At 46.7% G+C, this 17,411-nt stretch overlaps 1 protein-coding gene across 1 annotated transcript; it reads left to right on the top strand.

Moving 5' to 3' along the window:
* Positions 1-1,168: 1,168 nt before the first annotated feature.
* On the top strand, positions 1,169-13,964 carry PRDM13 (PR/SET domain 13). Its single transcript, XM_088129825.1, has 4 exons — positions 1,169-1,312; positions 4,001-4,132; positions 4,256-4,376; positions 12,436-13,964. The coding sequence occupies exons 1-4, from the start codon at positions 1,169-1,171 to the stop codon at positions 13,962-13,964; spliced, it is 1,926 nt and encodes a 641-aa protein (XP_087985951.1).
* Positions 13,965-17,411: the final 3,447 nt, after the last annotated feature.

A 17,411-nucleotide genomic window follows, 5' to 3' on the forward strand; every position in this document is an offset into this window, starting at 1 on the left:
GGACTTGTAGCTTTTCAATTTATTGTTCTAAATAAATAGAATAACACACTTGGGGGAAAAATGATTTTGTGCTGCCTGAATCAGGGTATGGGCAATAAGCGTCAAAGGAGAAGGAAGACACACAATTCTCATAATCTTGTGTCTTATGATGCTTTCTCTTCCTTATTTGAGTTCTGGCGCGACCCTCTGAAATCCAAATAAAACTATTTCTGCAGTGTTTTTAAACACTTCCAAGAAACGGTGAGGAATCCTGGCTTTCGTGCAGGTGAGCCCAGAAGAAAAGGAAAGTCAAGTAACGAAGCCAGTCTCTAAGCTGAACTCTGAGCTTAGAGCCATGAAGTTGGCGATATAGCAGCGTTCCTTTTTCCTTTTTAAAAGTGTAGGTATTTTCTGGTGTTTTCCCATCAAGTACCTGCCCAATTTCTGTATGGCACACGCCAGGAATCAATAGAAGTTAACAAGGCCTCCAAACATTTTCCCCCCACCCCAACATCTCTTTGTTTAATCGCCTTTACAATCCAGCCAAAGGAGAGAGAATTAAAAATCTTTGAAGTCCTCTGGTGTACAAAAGGCTCAGCCAAGTAGACTTAAAACACTCCCTTCTTTTCCAAAACTGGTTTGTCGAGGAACAATCGGAGGAAGTAAAATTTATGGAGAAATTATACAGTGGATTTGTCACTTAAAATATCGTAACTGTCTCGGGGACAATCCCCCATGCTGAGGATTAATGGTCCCTCCAGACCTTTGATTCACCAGCGTCTTTTCTTTGCCCTTGACAAATTGGATTTTTAGGAATGGGAAGGTCGCCTGGGCCATTGTTGACTGCCCCATTCAAAAAAGCCCTTGATTATGCGCTGCGGAGTGGGGGAGAGGAGAAGGGAAGGGGTAGGGAAAAGCACCATGTGACCCTCTCCCGGATGGAACTCGGCAGCTGCTCCGAGAGCTCAACTCTCTCGCCGCCCCAACCGGGCGCCCTGGAGCACCCTCGTGCCAAGGGGAGAGCCCTCGTCGTGAAGCAATTGAAAAGGCGGCGCGCACCCCCGGCCGCGTCACTCTGCGGGCGGAGAGAACGCCAGGGCGGCTCAACCCGCGTCGCTGCTCTCGCTCACTCCAGTTCGCCCAGAGTCGGGCCAGCTTCCCAGCGCCGCGTCTTTGCCCAGAGGCAGCGATGCTAAGCAGCCGGCCCCCGCCAGCCCTCGGCATCACCGCAGAGAGCAGCATCCCGGCTGGCCTGCGCCTGGGTCCTGTGCCCGGCACCTTCAAACTGGGCAAGTACCTGTCTGATCGCAGGGAGCCGGGACCCAAGAAAAAGGTACTGCTCCCGCACCTGGGCAGAAAGCACAGGGGGGACCGGAAAGCCCAGACGGGAAAGGGGAGGAAGGGGAGCGGATCCCTTCGAGGGAACAGCGGGCAAGGAAGCCCTACTTTTCCTGCCTCGCCCCGCCCGCGCGGAGCAGAAAGACAGTGAAGGGCTTGGGCCAGAACCCTCGTTCTGACGCCGTTCAGACTTTTAGTTTTCAGGAAGAAGCTGGCTTTGGGTGCTTGGTATTCCAACCCCGCCCCCCGCGCCCCCACACACAGACACTTCCCAAGCGAGGGCAGTCGACCAATTTACTGGCAGTGCGATATTTTTCTTTCCCCACCCTGAGTGGCCTTTGACATTCAGAATAAGTTTTCCCGTCTTGATCTCTCTTTCCAAACAACCAAAGCACAGGATTCATAATTAAGAAATCATGAAATGGTCGCGATCCATTTTTGCGATCCTCCTCCTGATTTTGTGTTTCTCTGTTGGCAAGGGGAAGAGGGCAGAAGAAAGTTTTCAGTGAAAATGGAACTAAAAATAGGCACCTCCAGGACCCAGGTGAGCTAGGCCCTTTTAACGGGGCTCGGGGTGGGGCTCGGGAGGCGGCAACAAAATCTCGCCTGATGCACCTTTGGTCCTCCAGAAGAGACTGTCAGAAGGGTGGACCGGCAGCCTGCTTGAGCAAAATCAACTGTCATGTGGCACTGCCACCCCACAGACACTTAACGTGGCACCAGTTGTCTCATTTTAGAAGCTATTCCAACAGAGGTAGCACATGCATGCACAGGTATAGAAAACGAGAAAGTTTGTAAGCTGTGGATTCATAGATCCACCTAGGGTAGGAGGCAGATTTTTCACAGGTCTTTGCCAAGGTCAAATATGATGCAAAGAATAATTGGGTGAGTTTTGTCATGGAGCCATTGGGCTATGTTGAAGAGATGCCTCATGCATATCCCAAACCATTGCTGAAATATCCTATCCGTGTCTTTTAATGGTGAATAATAATAATAATAATAATAATAATAATAATAATAATAATAATAATAATAGGAGTGTTTTGATCCAGATGAAATATTTATTTAGCAAAAAGAATCGGGATGATTTCCCAAATAGCAACTCTGTCGGCCATTGGTGGTATTTACACATCCCAAGCCCATAAATGGGTTCCAAAATAGAAATGGTTTCAGGGGTACAAGACCTTCTCCAGATGAAGTTAGCAGGAGGCAATTTGGTCCCCAAGCGCGGAGATCTGTCACAAGTTTCACTTGGATTCTGAATGGCCTTTAATTGTTTTTAAATGCTCTGCCAAGCTCTTCAAATTTATTTCTCATCTGGCTCCCTTGGTTGCCCCCTTTAGCTTGCCTTTGTTAGAATGATGTTTATTGCCCAGTCTTTCAGTGACGTAGCTCCTCATTTGCTCTCTCTCTCTGTGATGAAGCAGATTATGAACGATGAGGGCGATTTTACCACTAAACTGAGTCACTCATCCTTTCTCTTCCTGCCCCCTTCCTGAAACAAGCCTGATTAGGTGGTTCATTAATTAATTGCACTGAAAGGGATTGCAGTCAGGAAATCAATGCAGAGATTTGCTAGGCTGGAGGGGAAACGTTAATAGAACATTTTGAAAAGTGGCTGCAAGTAAGCATTTCAAGATGTGGCAGTAGAGACAGACCAGAGAAAGTGAAAGCAACATGATGGAGATGTTGGAAAATTGGGCAGCACAACTCAGTTGGAAGTGTCAGTCCTTGGAAGTAAGGCTTACTAAACTCAGAAGGATTTCCTTCAAGGAAAAATGCATAGTGGGTGTCCCTTCTCTATGGCCACAGTACATAGATGGAGGACACTGAAACACTTGGATTCAAACTTGAGCAGTCAGCATGATTCTCAGCTCTGGTTCAACCCAAGGAAATCGGCTATTGTTACCTTGATTGCCACTCTGATGCTAGGAGCCAAAATTTAGAGCCCTTGAAACCAGAAAGGCTCCAGCATCAATACTCTCTAGGTTCTGTACCAGCACCAGCCATATCACCTGAAATCCCAGCCCTTCGTTTTAAGTGGATCGGGCACTTACTTTTCCCCAGGGTGCCTAGGCAAAATCATTTGGAGAGCCTTTTAACGGAAATAAACGAAAAACGAAAAACGAAGAAAGCAGTAGGTTTAGTAGTGTCTCCTCCAAAGACACTATTCCTTAGAGGCAAACCAGATTTACTACCGAGTAAACAGGTGTTTACCAATTCAGCACTCCAAATCCAGAGCCTGTCAAAAAAACCAAACCAAACCAAACAAACAAACCAAAAAACCCTAAAATCATTCATTGCACTCAACCGCTTAAAACAATTGCCTTGCCAGATTCTGGTTTGCAGCGGTGGCTGTAGTGGCTGATGGTTGCTCCTCTAAGGATGTGACCTTCTGCACATTGACCTTGCGGCAAGCCTCGACGGAAGTGGGTGCGCTTCGGGTTGCTCCTAATCGCCTCCTGGCTGCAGCTGTTGGCTAAGGAGCTAAGCCCATCGATGGGTTCCATTCCTTTGCAGATGGTAGGGACCCTTTCTAGTGGAGAGAAAGGTCCAGGGAAAAGGATCTCATTCGACCCCGCTCCGATCGGAAGGCTGGTTTCAAACACGCGCCCTGCCAGGCAGCGCAAGCCAACTGCCACGTACTTGGTCCTAGAACTGACCGGCCTTCCCTGTCTTCCAGGTGAGGATGGTGAGAGGGGAGCTGGTGGACGAAGCTGGAGCCTCGGCCGTGGAATGGATCGGGCTAATCCGGGCTGCCCGACATGCGCAAGAGCAGACGCTGGAAGCGATGGCAGATCTGCCGGGGGGACAGGTACTGGCCTCCTAGTTTGGTCCCGGTAGCTGGAGAGGCGGAAAGGGGCTCCATCCGGGTCTGGGGGTAGCAAGCCTTGTCCCTCTGAGCCGTTGAGGGTCTCCGTTTCTCGTTTCTCCTTAGATTTTCTACCGGGCATTGCGAGACGTCCAGCCGGGAGAGGAGCTGACCGTCTGGTATTCCAGCGCGTTGGCTGAGTGGTTTGATATCCCGGCCACGGCGACTCCGACGCATGACGAGAAAGGTAGGCGCCTGCAAGGATCTCGGGTCGGGTAGAGCCCGGCACCACCGGGAAGCGTTGCCGGAGGGCGCTTTCGGCCCCTTGGCGTCGCAGTCGCGACCCTGATCACTTCCACTCCCTGGGCGTTTTGCGACTGACTTTCACACAGGCAGAATCGCCCCCGTCCAGCTCAGTCCGAAACGTCTTTAATTCGAGGGAATTCGGCCCCATTGAGCCCAATGGAATTTGTTCCGATTGCGGATCTGGATTTCCTGCAAGGACGGGCAGGCACGCAGCTCGGGCGCAGCCTTACGAAAAGACGCGTCTTTCCTCTCATTGCGCCACGTTTTCAGCTCCACTGATAAGGATGCAAAAGGAGGCAATAGGAAACTGCGGAGCCACATCAAGCTTCGTATCGGCCCCTCGTGTCTTACCTCGTATAACCAGGGGAAGCAGAAGCTCCGTCCCCGCTGGCTTAGATGGCAAGTCAAGGTTCTTGAAATACGGGTTAGCAGTTAACAAGCCCTAACATATGTTCCCATTCTAAACACGATTTCTAGGGAACCTTTAACGATCGGGTTCTTAACTCTTTACTTGGCAGTAAATCCTACGGAGCCACAGAGGCGGTGGGAGGATTTCTTGATATCAAGGTATTTACTTGCAAAGGCATGTTGTTCTGCCGAGTCCCCCAGGTCTTACTCCGAAAAAGGATCCCCTGGAGTTAACGGGCTTGGCCCCCAAATTATCAGTGTAAAAGATGGCAGGTTTAGGTTGATCCTCAAGAAGGAAGGGGAGGGGGAAGTAAGCGGGTAAAAGAGAGGATGATGAAATAAAATGGACCTCCGTGTTCTTGATTAAACTGGGCGCTAGCAACTCCATTTCATATTCGAAATGGAGGGAATTTTTCTTTGCCTGTTGGAAGCACCGTCTACTGCAGAGAAAAATGTCACAGAACTAGGGAAGAAGTGGGACACCTTTGATGGTTGGAAGCCAGACTTAGCTTTTGGGGAACCTGAGGGCTGCAGTGGGCGGGGCAATGAAACAAAGGGGTGGAGACAAACTTCCTATGGTTGGGGGAATTTTGCAGGGGGGAGGGGCTGGAATTTTTTGTTTCCTAAACTCTTGTTAAGCCTACTGTAGGGCTTGCTCCATGGTATTAATATATTCCCTGTCTCAAAATGGTGAGAAACGGTGGTCAGAGCAGAGTTTCGGGGGTATGAAAAAAAAGTCTCATGAGCCAGGAATGCATGTCCTTTACAGTATTTCAGAAGCATTTCTTAGCAATAGCTACCATCAAGCAGCCTTCTAGCAGGTGGGTCAGATTCTGCCTATTCCATCCTTCTGGAATTTATTTATTTGATTTATAGGCTGCCCCAGTCGTACGACTCTGATGGCCTGTCTAGATGTCCGGCACTGTAACTCACAAGCGTCCAGTCAATGTGTTAGAATTGCAAAAGCCTCTGCTGAGGGTCTATTCTTGATGTCAGGGATGGCTTTCTAAAGTTTCAGACAGAGAGATTTCACACTGGCATTTTAAAACTTGGATGCGAAAAGCATGTGCTTTCCATCCTGAGTTTAAAGAAGCCAAAATCAACTTCAGATAGGGAACAGTTCTAGATTGTGATAGGAACAAATTTCTGAATTCACATATACAGGATTGTAGTGCGTACCTTCATGTACAGCACCTATTCTAGCACATTATCCTTCACTATTTTCAGTCACACAGTCCTTGTTTTAAAACCTTCCATATCCCCTTAAGGGACTTTATTGCTTTATTATTTGATACTTTTCTAACACCAGGGACCCATTTCTTTATTTGGGTGATTCCTCACTATTGGTTAGAGCAATTTTATGACAAAGTCCTCAACATTTTATTCTAGGATAAGGAGCTGGAGAGTAATCAAGCCAACAACAGGTGGTTTTCTGGGCAACTGTGCAGGAAGCATAAGGCTTTTTCTAACTACCTAGTCTAGTTTACAGTCCTGGGATTTCCTTGTGCTCTCCCCTCTAAACGCAGACTGGGTCCCACCCCTCTTGGCTTTTTCTGAGATCAGCCAAGGTCCACCAGGTGCTGCCTTGCTGCGAACAAACTATCTCACAGTCCTGCATGATCTCATTAAGGTTGCTATCCTCCTCTCCTTTCCTGGGAGAAGCCCCATTACATCCATCGACTCAGTTGCACTGTCAGTTGCTCTGCAGTTTCAGAAAGTGCTCTCCTTTTTCGAAGAGGAGGAGGAGGATGGCTTTTATCCTGCTTTCCACTGTTATTCCATTGTGAATATACAGCAGCCTCTTCTTGTGTGCTCCGGTGGTCCCTTGGACTATAACTCTCATCACCCACAGCCAGAGTTGCCTTTGCTGGCAGGGTTCAGCCCCACTATAGTTAATGCGGGGTGTGTGTGTGTGTGTCAATGAAAGGAATATTAATACTAATAATACAAGAACCTTTCTAAAGCTGTCCTTTTAAACCCCTGTACTTGACAATGAGGTCTCCGCTGTTGGCAGGAAAACCTCATGGACTGCCCACACCGTCTCCAGGAGCTGAGCCTGACTCGACGTTTTTTAAATATAGAGTTAATCCAACTAGAACCCAGGAGGAATGATTCCCGAGTGAATGCGCTGCAAGGCAGCAACACCCTTGGCAAGCGGTGAGACTCACTCCCCAGTTACTCTTTCTTTATTTAGCCCGTTCCTCGGCGTCCATTCTTTCTACCGTACGCGGCGAGTACATAAACTCCGGCTGCGCCGCGCTTTAAATGACCTTAGGAAACCTTTAAAGGCGGCGGCGAGCGATCTTTTTTCACTCGAGGAGATTCTCACCGAGTCCTTGGGAAAGTGTCCCCTCCTATAGAACATGTCGAGAGGGAGACACTGCAAAGCCGGCGGCTTGGAAAGACGGTGGCCTTGCCCCATAGAAGGGTTTGATCCGCTCCGTTCAGCCGGTGCAGATCGAGTAAACGAGGCTCTTAAAAGCAGACCGAAAGCGTGTGTGTGAGTGCGAGTGTGCGCGCGTGCGTGTGGAGATGCGGGCAGGAACCGGGCAAGCCAGGAGACTTTCTAATTAAGCTTGCTACTGTTTCCAAGCCAAGGAGCAGCCTTGCCAGGATCGTTTGCCCAGAGAATTGCCACTGTCACTTGAAACTTACAAGTCGGTCACATTTTCTAGTGGTTACTCTTTCATTTCTACAAGAGGTTTACCTGTGTATTTTTTGCACCTGTGCCAAGTAAACGGATCATCAAGTCGGGCTGAGAGCGAACAATTCCTAACCACTTGAAGACCAGGGAAATTATGACCCTTTCTTTCCCACCCACCCCCACCTTATCGCTCCGAAGACCAGCCACGTAGAAGCGAATTAAGAAGCGATAAGGGGTGGTGGTGAGGGAAGTCTGGAGAGAGCCGGTGGGAGGGAGAGAGAAACAGGGAATCCAAAACGCTTCTGAGTTTGTTAGAGACCTCAGCAAGGATGGCTGATGATCAAGGATGGCAGATTGCGGCTCAGTTATATCCGGGGACAAAGACTGTGCTTGGGCGTCTTTTTCCAACCTGCACTCCTTACAGCGTGTTGGACTAAGACTCCCCTCATTTACAGACAGAAAATTCGAAGCCGGTACGAAGCACCGCGTTCTTAGCTTCGCTGGCCAGGCTAGAGAGCAAGCAAGAGAAAGAACCCCCAATTTACAGAGGCAACTTCATTAGATCCCAGAAGTTTTATAAAGTAGTTGCAAGGTTCCAAATTTCCAAGAACTTTTCATTAGACAGAAGCCGGGGAAGGGAACCCAGCAGAAAATGTGTAGCATGTTTGTACCAGAGTACATGCTTGGGTAGAGTGAAAGAGCAAACTGGGCTTTGGAGGTCCCCTTGTTTCGGAAATATACATCCCAATCAATAAACTAAAACGGTTTCCCTTGGCCCCCCAAAAAGCAATTTTGTTTTGCTGATTCGAAGGTTCTTAAGTTTTGTTCATCGCCCAGAGTCCCGTTTATGAGACAGGTAGCCATATAATGGAAAGAAAGAAAGAAAGAAAGAAAGAAAGAAAGAAAGAAAGAAAGAAAGAAAAAAGTTTCCTTTTTCCAGCGGAAGGGAGGTAATCTTAATTGCTCCATTTTTTTTTTTTTTAAATCAATGGCTAACTGAAACGAAAGCCCATCTCCGTTTCTTTTAAACAGGTTCAGATGGATCCAGGTATTTTCCTGAGGCAGCTAATTAATGTAGGCAGTCACAGAGTTTATTTGCAAAGCTTGAATAACTTAAATCTTAGCTTAAATAACTTAAGAATAATTTAGGGTGCAGCCTGCCCCGTTTTTCTCAGAGCAGAAAACCCCAGGGGTCCACAGCTATTATAGGAATACAACCATTTGTTTATTTGTGAGATTTATATTTCACCCAGCATTTCCTTTAGGAGGTCAGGGCAGTGGACATAGCACTCCCTTGTCTGTTCCTCCCTCCCCCCACTACAAGCCTGTGCTCCGAAAAAAGTTGTGTCCCCAGGGTAGTGGGAGAGATCATTCTTGGGTGAGGAATATAGCACAGTAACTCGGTCTTATTTTTAATTCGCGTTATATTTCGACTTACAGAGGTTTTGCAGCCCCTTCCAGATCCTTTTTGTTATCTGCCATTTCACAACTAATCTTTTAGTTCCCTATCAAGCGGCGATGTCAACAGTTCTCTCTTCAAATCCGAAATTTAGTTTAGTGAGGCGTCCCCCACACCACTTGCCGCCCGGGCTGGAAAATGGTATATCTTTTTCGACATTTTCAGTCCTTCTGAACTTTCTGATGCTGCTCGTTAACCAGAAGATTAATATCGCTGGCCAGCGCTCCGGCGCAATCTTCGCTCTTCCTCGCAACCCACTAACCACAGAAAGAAGGGAGCGTGGACGGCTTAGCAACGCCCAGAGCGCCGTTCGACCTGAGCCAAATCGCTTTGACCCACTTCAGGGCACGCTGAACGTTTCAGGAATGGAGCCCAAAGGGCATCGCCTTTTGAATCCGCCGATTCCTTATGGCCCATCCATCTAGGACATTGTCTTGCCTGGTAACGAGAGGTTCATGAGCATTAGATTGGCCTTTGTTCCCCGAGTCCGTTCCCTGACATACGCTACCTATTCTGTCAGCGTCAACAGATGGGCCGCCGGGCCTGAGCGTGAAGGCGGCAGCTGCTGGCGCTGGCCGCCTCCTGGAGTCCGCAAGCAGCCCCGCTGCCGCGCTCGCGGCCCTCTCCGGCTCGACTGCTTTTGCTCCACAGTCTCTCCCCCCTCCCCAGAAAGGGAGAAAAATCCTCAGCGGAGAAAGGTGCCCGCCATTCAGACTCATCTGTATTATCCAGTCTTTCCACTGTTTTCAACAAGGTCAGCTGCGGATTGACAATCGCAACCTGATTCACTTTCCGCAAAGACTTGTAAACTGCTTTGATCATTCCACCGCATTCGTGCATCTGTCTTCTGGACAGAAAATTAGGACAGAAATTACAAAAGTAATTGAGGGATCATGAAGCCATTTTAAAGTTTCGACTCCAAAGATGCAGTGACAAAGTTCTTTTGAAACTGCAATCTTGAACATGACAGCTCTGCTTGCATTTACTGAACCCTACTTCTGAGTAAAGAAGCCTAGCATTTGGCATCAGATAAATTAATAATAGGCAACTTATTTCTGGTTAAACTCAAGCTTTCTTATTACGAATGAGACCGTAAAAGATTAACTGATTTTCTGTGGCATAAGTTGGCTTATACAAAATACCTTTTTATGTGATGCCTGAAGGGCAAACTTAAACTAGCAAAAAATATCAGAAGGTTCTGTGGCACTTCTAAGGAGTAACAAATATATCATTAAACAAGTTATAAGTATATATGCATCCTTGATTTGGATAAGGGCAATTTGTAAAGACAGGTGATGGGAGATGAAATGTGGAAAGCAATTGTAACTTTACTAACCATGGGCATTCCAAAAATATGTGTTGGGAGAAAAAAGATACATTTATTGTGTTGGTGAATTGACTAACACACACATTTTGACTTTTTCTTTAAAAAATACAACTGTTCCCCCAGGAGGCAAATCTTGAATTTTATGTATTGTAATCCATATAATCTGCCTATGAAGTTTCTTTGTTCAAGAATGGCTACCATAAGGCAGTGACAGAATGTCTTGAAAGGTTGAAGAGTCTTGCTACTGGTTTATGAGTATTGGCATTTTAAATATCAGATTTGTATCCATGTATTTGCTTGTGTAAATATTGGCTATTTATCTTTGATAGCAGACAGAAAGCTCTTGTTGCCAAAAATAACATATGCATCATTGGAAGATGAGTGGCTATGGTAACCCCTGATATTTGAGAGAACATAATTAGGCTTTCCAGAATAAGTAAAGAGGGATAATACAGGCATCTCACTTTGTAACAAAATATAATTTATCTGTAGCTCTGCTAGTGGTTTTTTTGTTGTTGATAAAGAGTGGGGAGAAGAAATGGAGAGGAAGGAAATCAGAGGGAAACGGCATTCACAAAGAATAGCCCATCAAATGAAATTCAAAAATTGTCCATAAAATCCAAAAGTTGCAATGGTAATTAACAAAGCAGTATTCCTGACCATATAAAATATGCATAGGAACTAATTAACATATGCAGTGGGACAAACTAATTTTGACAGAATGCAAAGAGATGTTACTGAAGCATGATGATTCACCTTATAAAAGATCTTGTGTTTATTACTGACCTGACTTAAATTCAAGTTAGCTGATTAGGTCAGCCTTGCCTGCCCAGTTAATCAGAAGCCAAAAGCGTTCACAAGAACCCAATTCTGCAGTTGTAACCATGGGGAAGACAGCCTTGATGGCCTTCCAGGTAAGAGAAAAGCCACCTAGCTTCCCCAGTTGCTGAACACTGTGTGCATTCATCTTCCAGAACTTTTACTATGGGCTAGGCTGGTCAGTTAAGACTTTTGTTTGCCATACAGATTGACTGCTTCATACTAAACCAGTTAAAGTAGTAAATTAATGACCTGAGATGTTGGCATCTATAAATAGATCAGAGCAGGGCTAGCAATATTGGTAAAATAGTCAAGGGGAGTTATCAGTGAGCACCCAGTCTTCCAAAATATAGATGGATGTATGAATAGGGCCTCTTTTGAGAATGACAAATGGGATTTGGAGGACACCAAACCTGGCCAAGAAATGGTCGTTTAGCTCTTGTCTAGGGATGAGTCAGGCTTGCCATAATTGTTAAATGATTCCTCTGTATATTGTTTTAATTCTTTTATATTCAGAATTATTCTTAATGTAATAAAACTGGACAAATCTCCTTTGTGTTGCCTTTTCAGTTTCTAGTATAATTCTAGTATAAAGATCTTACTGTCTGTAGAACCAACATAAAACTTTTTAATGACTCTTGAATGCCAACATTAAAGGACAGTAAATCAATTAAAATCAAGCCACATTAATTTAAAGAAGCCTAGAAATAATAATAAACAACTTGTGTCTCTAGGGACTGCAGATATAATATTGAAAGTATTTTAAAGTTCTATTACCATTACTTCTACCATTCTCACAGCAGTTGTGTGATTATAATTGCTTAAAAATAAGAGATGGGGAAGTTATGAAGCTATGTCAGAATAGGCTTAAGACAGTTTGCTCTCATTTTTGTAACAGAAGAATCACCTGCAATTAGACGCTTCCCTGAGACCATATTTATCCAGCACTGATACAGCTGACACTTGCTCTATTTTATTATCATCTGCCAACATGCGTTAGTCCGAACTCAGGCACTTGCATAATCTTGTCTATCAACGCAATGGAGACCAAACTCTAATATATCAGCACAGTTTGAACCAAGATGTGGCAGTCCAGAGATGGTTGGAAAATTACTGGGACTTTTGAAAGTGGGAGCCCAAAGGACCTACTACTTGGGGAACTACTAATTGGGAGCAGTTACACTGACCTCTGCCTCAGTAGATTCCCCGCCGCCACCTATCACCTCCCCTCCCTCCCAGCATCTTCCTCCCTTCAAATCTGAAAGCGTTTCAAAAGTCTTTGTCAAAGTTGCGCTTGACGCATTTCTGGTTATTGTTACAGATCTATTGTTTTTCCTTGCTAGGCGAAGAGCGCTACATTTGCTGGTACTGCTTGCGAACCTACAAGTATCCCAACAGCCTTAAGGCCCACGTCCACTTCCACTGCGTGTTGAACCACGGCCGCGGCTTCGCGGGAGCGCCGGAGCACCACCGGCCTGGCGAGCTCTTCAGTACAGCTTTGAAGCCGGCAGCCGCGCCGCCTCTGAGGCCCCCGTGCCCGGCCGTGTCCCGAGAGGCTGTCAAACGGGAATCCGCCGGCTCGCCGTCCTTAGCCAAAGGGGGCGGAAGCGGGCGCAAAGCCGCCAAGGCCGAGCAGGAGCGCGCCTTGGACATGAGCGTCGGCTCGGGGCGGGGCCCAGGGCAGTTTTGGGGTTTGCTGGGCAGCAACTCCGGGGGCAGCAACGGCTTGAATTTCTACCCCGGAGTGAGGTCGGCCTTCAAGCCCACCGGCCTGGCTAAAGAAGAGTTGCCTGCTTTTCGGGAAGAGGGCAAAGGCGGCGGCTTCAGCAAGGCCTTGGGGGGCCTCAAGCCCAGCCGTGCCTGCAGCCAAGCCGGCGGCTCTCGCCAGCCCCCTCCGCCTCCCCACGCCAAATGCCACCCGCCGCCAGCCCCGCCGCCCTCCTCCGCGGCGGGGCTGCCCTACTCCGGCGCCGTCCGGGGCTTCCCACTGCTGACGCCCTTCGAGGAAAACTCCGCCTTCAAGCACGTGGAGCGCGGCTTCTCGGCCAGCCTTTCTCCTCCCGGCAGCCGATACCCGCGCCTCGCGGGGGGCGCCGGACTCCACTTGGAGCGCTTCGCCGCCCTGCCGCCCTTCGAAGGGCTCGCGCCCTACTCGTCCTCCGGGGACTGCCCGCTTCCGCCTCTCCTGCCTTCTTTCGCCGTCTACAACGGCGAGCTGCTCTACAGCGCCCCGTACTATCCACTTAACCTCCACTTCGGCAACTTTCTCAAGTACCCGGAGTCGGCGTCCTATTTCAGTGGGGCCGCCGCGGCGGGGCTCCATCCGGCCGAGCTGGGTTCGCTGGCCGGCGTCGACCGCGAGATGGCCCTGCACGCCCATCAGCTCTCGGAGATCGCGGCGGCCGAGAAGAGCCGCGGCCGCCTGGAGACCTTGCCCGCCGCACCGGCGGGCCCGGCCGGCGGCAAGCCCAAGACGGGCCACCTGTGCCTGTACTGCGGCAAGCTCTACTCGCGCAAATACGGCCTGAAGATCCACATGCGGACTCACACCGGCTACAAGCCGCTCAAGTGCAAGGTCTGCTTGCGGCCTTTTGGCGACCCCAGCAATCTGAACAAGCACATCCGTCTCCACGCCGAAGGAAACACACCCTACCGGTGTGAGTTCTGCGGAAAGGTCCTAGTGAGGCGCCGAGACTTGGAAAGGCACGTCAAGTCCCGGCATCCGGGCCAGAGCTTGCCCAAGGGCGGCGCCGAGGAGCTCCAGGAGCCAAAGACGGACAACGAGAGCGACGTCGACGTCTGCTTCACGGACGATCAGAGTGATCAGGACATCGGCGGCGGCGACGGCTGCCGGGCCAAAGAGCAGCAATAAAAAGACGCCGAGCCAGTGGGTGTGTGTGTGTGCGCGCCATAGGATGGGGGACGGGTCGGACACGGGGGTGACCAAAGCTGCTAGTCTTCTCGGAATGAACTCTCTCCTTCCGTCCACTCGTTCGGAGGAGCTGCTGGGTACAATACCCAATACAATCGACATACCCTAGAGCTTGGAAGGGGAAACTGTTTACCCAGCTGGTTGAGTTCGGGGGGTATTGTAAGGTCTCCCCTTAAGAAATGTCGGTTGGGCAACTGCTTTTCCCAGTCCCTCCCCACAGGATGGTCTCAGTCAGCCTCAACCAAGAGGGGCAACGGCAGAAGTTTGCAGAGTTGACTCAAACCCTCTGAAGGACAGGAGGCTTTTGGCCCCCGCAGTACAGAGGTTTTGTCTCCAGGATGGAATCACACCATGGAGGACCTACTCACGGTGCCATTCCATCCAATTTTCTGGGTTCCCTGAAGGATTGATCAGTAAGTGGGTTGGGTTTGCAGAACAAGCTAAAATGTGGTTGGTGAGTTTGTGATTCGGTGTTTTGTGCCAATAGCTGTACTTTACCAGCTGATGATAGTGGCAAGAGATGCAGATTGTCTTTGCAAGTAACTTTCACTTAGATTATAGCCTAAATCCCACTGAACACAGCGGTTTGACTTCTGAGTAAGTGTGTGTAAGATTGGCCTGTTGCCATTTTCATCCCTTTAGGTTCCTCTGGTGGAATATGTCCTCTCTTCCTCAGCTGTTTATGATGTCATAATGGACTGGATGGTTCTTAGGCCAGCTTGCAATCATCTTTGTGGCAGTTTAAAACCTGATTTCATTCGTGTCGTATTGGCAGAAGGATGTTTGGGTGCCATTATAAATAACTAGTGAGGAAAGGGATATAGTTTCCACACTAGCCATCATCGTGTTATCTAGCCGGCTCTGTTTTACTGGTTTGAAGAGGGTTTACATTGCTACAGGAATGTCTGTGCTCACCTGTCACTCTACAAAGAAAGTTGTTTGGATTACCACTGTCGTACAATTATGGATAGAGAGTTACTTTTACACTATTTTAGGAGAAGGTGTTTGGCTGAGCTCAAGCATATTTCTATGAAATCTTAAAAGTATCACTTGGAATAGTCCCATTCCAGTAGCACAACACCCAAGCCTGTTATTGACTCCCATGGGATTGCTGCACACTGCACTCCCCACTAATTCCTCAACAATATCTTGTGGCTGCTGGTTCCTGCCCCTGGTTTAAATGATTGCAACTTATCCTATCGTGGCCTCGCTTTCACTGAAATGAACCAGCCTTTAAATAAAGGTCTTCAGAAAAGGTGTTTGTGTGAAAGTGAGTGAATAAACTCAGGGTGGAAATGTCTGCAGCCCAAGTGCTATCTGGCAATTGGGTGTGTCCAGAAGGAGGAGTCTTTTCCTGGGGGAAGAAACAGCTCCAAATGCTTACAGAATATTACTACTGGGAATCTTGGAACAGCCAATCTGTTTGTTTCTATAGTATCTTTAAAATGTGCCTTTTTGTGGGATATTTGGGAGATTGTCTGCAGAAAAGAAGTTAGTTTTTCCCCTCATTTGCTCTGGCCAGCACCAAGGTATGTATCTTGGTGGAAAACCAATTTTTAAAATGTATAATCTGTATTAAATATCAAAAGCATTGGTAGCCACAATGGCCCTTTTCCACCTAAAACACACTTTTGTTTTGCTTATTTAGCTATGTTTACTTAAAAGTAAGTCCTTTTGAGTTTCCTCAGAATGAGCTTTTTGGAAGCACAGTTAAAAAGCCCTCCGTAGGTTGAGGTATGATAGATTTCAACAGTGCTACCTTTTAAGTACAGCTTCAATCTTGTTTACAGACTGAAATGTGTAGGTTTACTCCTGACTGAATATTTTTATGACCACACAGTGGGGGTAGGAGGTAGGATGCCAGCAGCCTGACCGACTCTCCCATTACAACTTATTTATAACAGAATAATATTTGGGTACCATTTGTAAAATAAAAACATGAAAGCATGACTCTTCAAGCATGCTGTATATCATTTTCAAGAATATACTTTTTTTGAATTTCGTAGACTACATATGTGGTGTATGCTTTATAATGAATGGTGTACAGTGGAAAGTATTTTGGTCTCAGTTACAGGTTGTCATTTTTTAAGACAATAAAGTTATTGACAAACTATTGTTTGATTAACTTTTTTTTTTTTAAAGATTTTCAGTCTTTTTTCTTTGTAAAAAAAAAAGCCATTTGAAACTCTTCAGTACAATGCAGCATCAACAGAAGTTTCATTAAACAAATGCATTTGATTCACATTGACTGGCACTTTTATCCTGATCACTTCTTTCAAATGAAGGAAACACAATGGCTGTGTTCACATTACACCCTAACTAGGTCAAATAACAATCTAGCAACTTCATTTGCAAAATACACTAAGTTTGCTTATTGTTAACCTTGCTTAGTTTATTTCTGGCTTATCTACTATGCCAACCATCCCAATCTGGTTAGTTTATGGTTGAATATATTGTGCTAACTCAGAAAGTGGATTAATTCATTAGACAAATTAAGTGAGTTGTTTGAGGAGGCCAATAATAATGTTTCAGAATTGGAATGGAAATATTGTAGGGTGATCAAGACTGCTTGGTTGAAGCTTCTAAAGTTCAAATCCCAGCTGACTAGGGTCATAACAAAATTACACTGAAGAAATGTCACTGATGTCAATGGGAGGTATGGGGAGGCTAAAAGTACTGAATTGGAGCCAAAGATTGAATCCTTAGACTCTTTGCTTGCAGCTTCCAGTTCTGAGCAAGTGCCAAGGAATTCAAGGATTTTGATACAGATCTTGCATTCTTTTTAGGCAGGTTCTTCTCATAAACGTGTAACGTTATCCTCTTCAGAAATCATGTAAGATTTTTTTCAGATGTAGCTGACACAATGGACAGCAGTCAGCAAAAGCTCATGATATCAACAGTGAGAAAATTCATTTGGATATATTTAGATCCCAGACTTAATGATTTAAGCCTCTCTCCTTTTTGAGGATTGTGGTGATTGCTTAATCACTTTTAGGTCTTCTCTCTGATTCCCTCCACTCTCAGATCTAAGTTATTGACAGGTTAACAATAAGCAGGCAAAGTTGTTGTCAACAGACTCTGGGAATTTCCAGTTTTTCATTTTAAATTAGTTTAAATGGTAACACTGGAGTTTGGCACATGGGACAGGTTTAGCTACCCTCCTGAAACAATAACTGATAAGTCATTCCCCCTGGAATTAAAGTCATTAGAAAATAAGAGATTCAAATCTTAACACTAGGAAGGTCATGTAAGGGGCAAAAAGTATTTCAACAACTCATTTTTGTGGGGAGGGCTTTTCTGAACAAAGTATTTGATTTTTGACTATAGTTGCCAGACTGCAAAATATATGCACTGAAATGGGGGTCAAATTTTATGTTCTGGTGTGAA

Source organism: Python bivittatus, unplaced genomic scaffold, assembly GCF_059951505.1.
Source record: "Python bivittatus isolate LINGU-HERP-01145 unplaced genomic scaffold, Pbiv_v1 ctg000020_np1212, whole genome shotgun sequence".
In the NCBI taxonomy this organism is placed as follows: Eukaryota; Metazoa; Chordata; class Lepidosauria; order Squamata; family Pythonidae; genus Python; species Python bivittatus.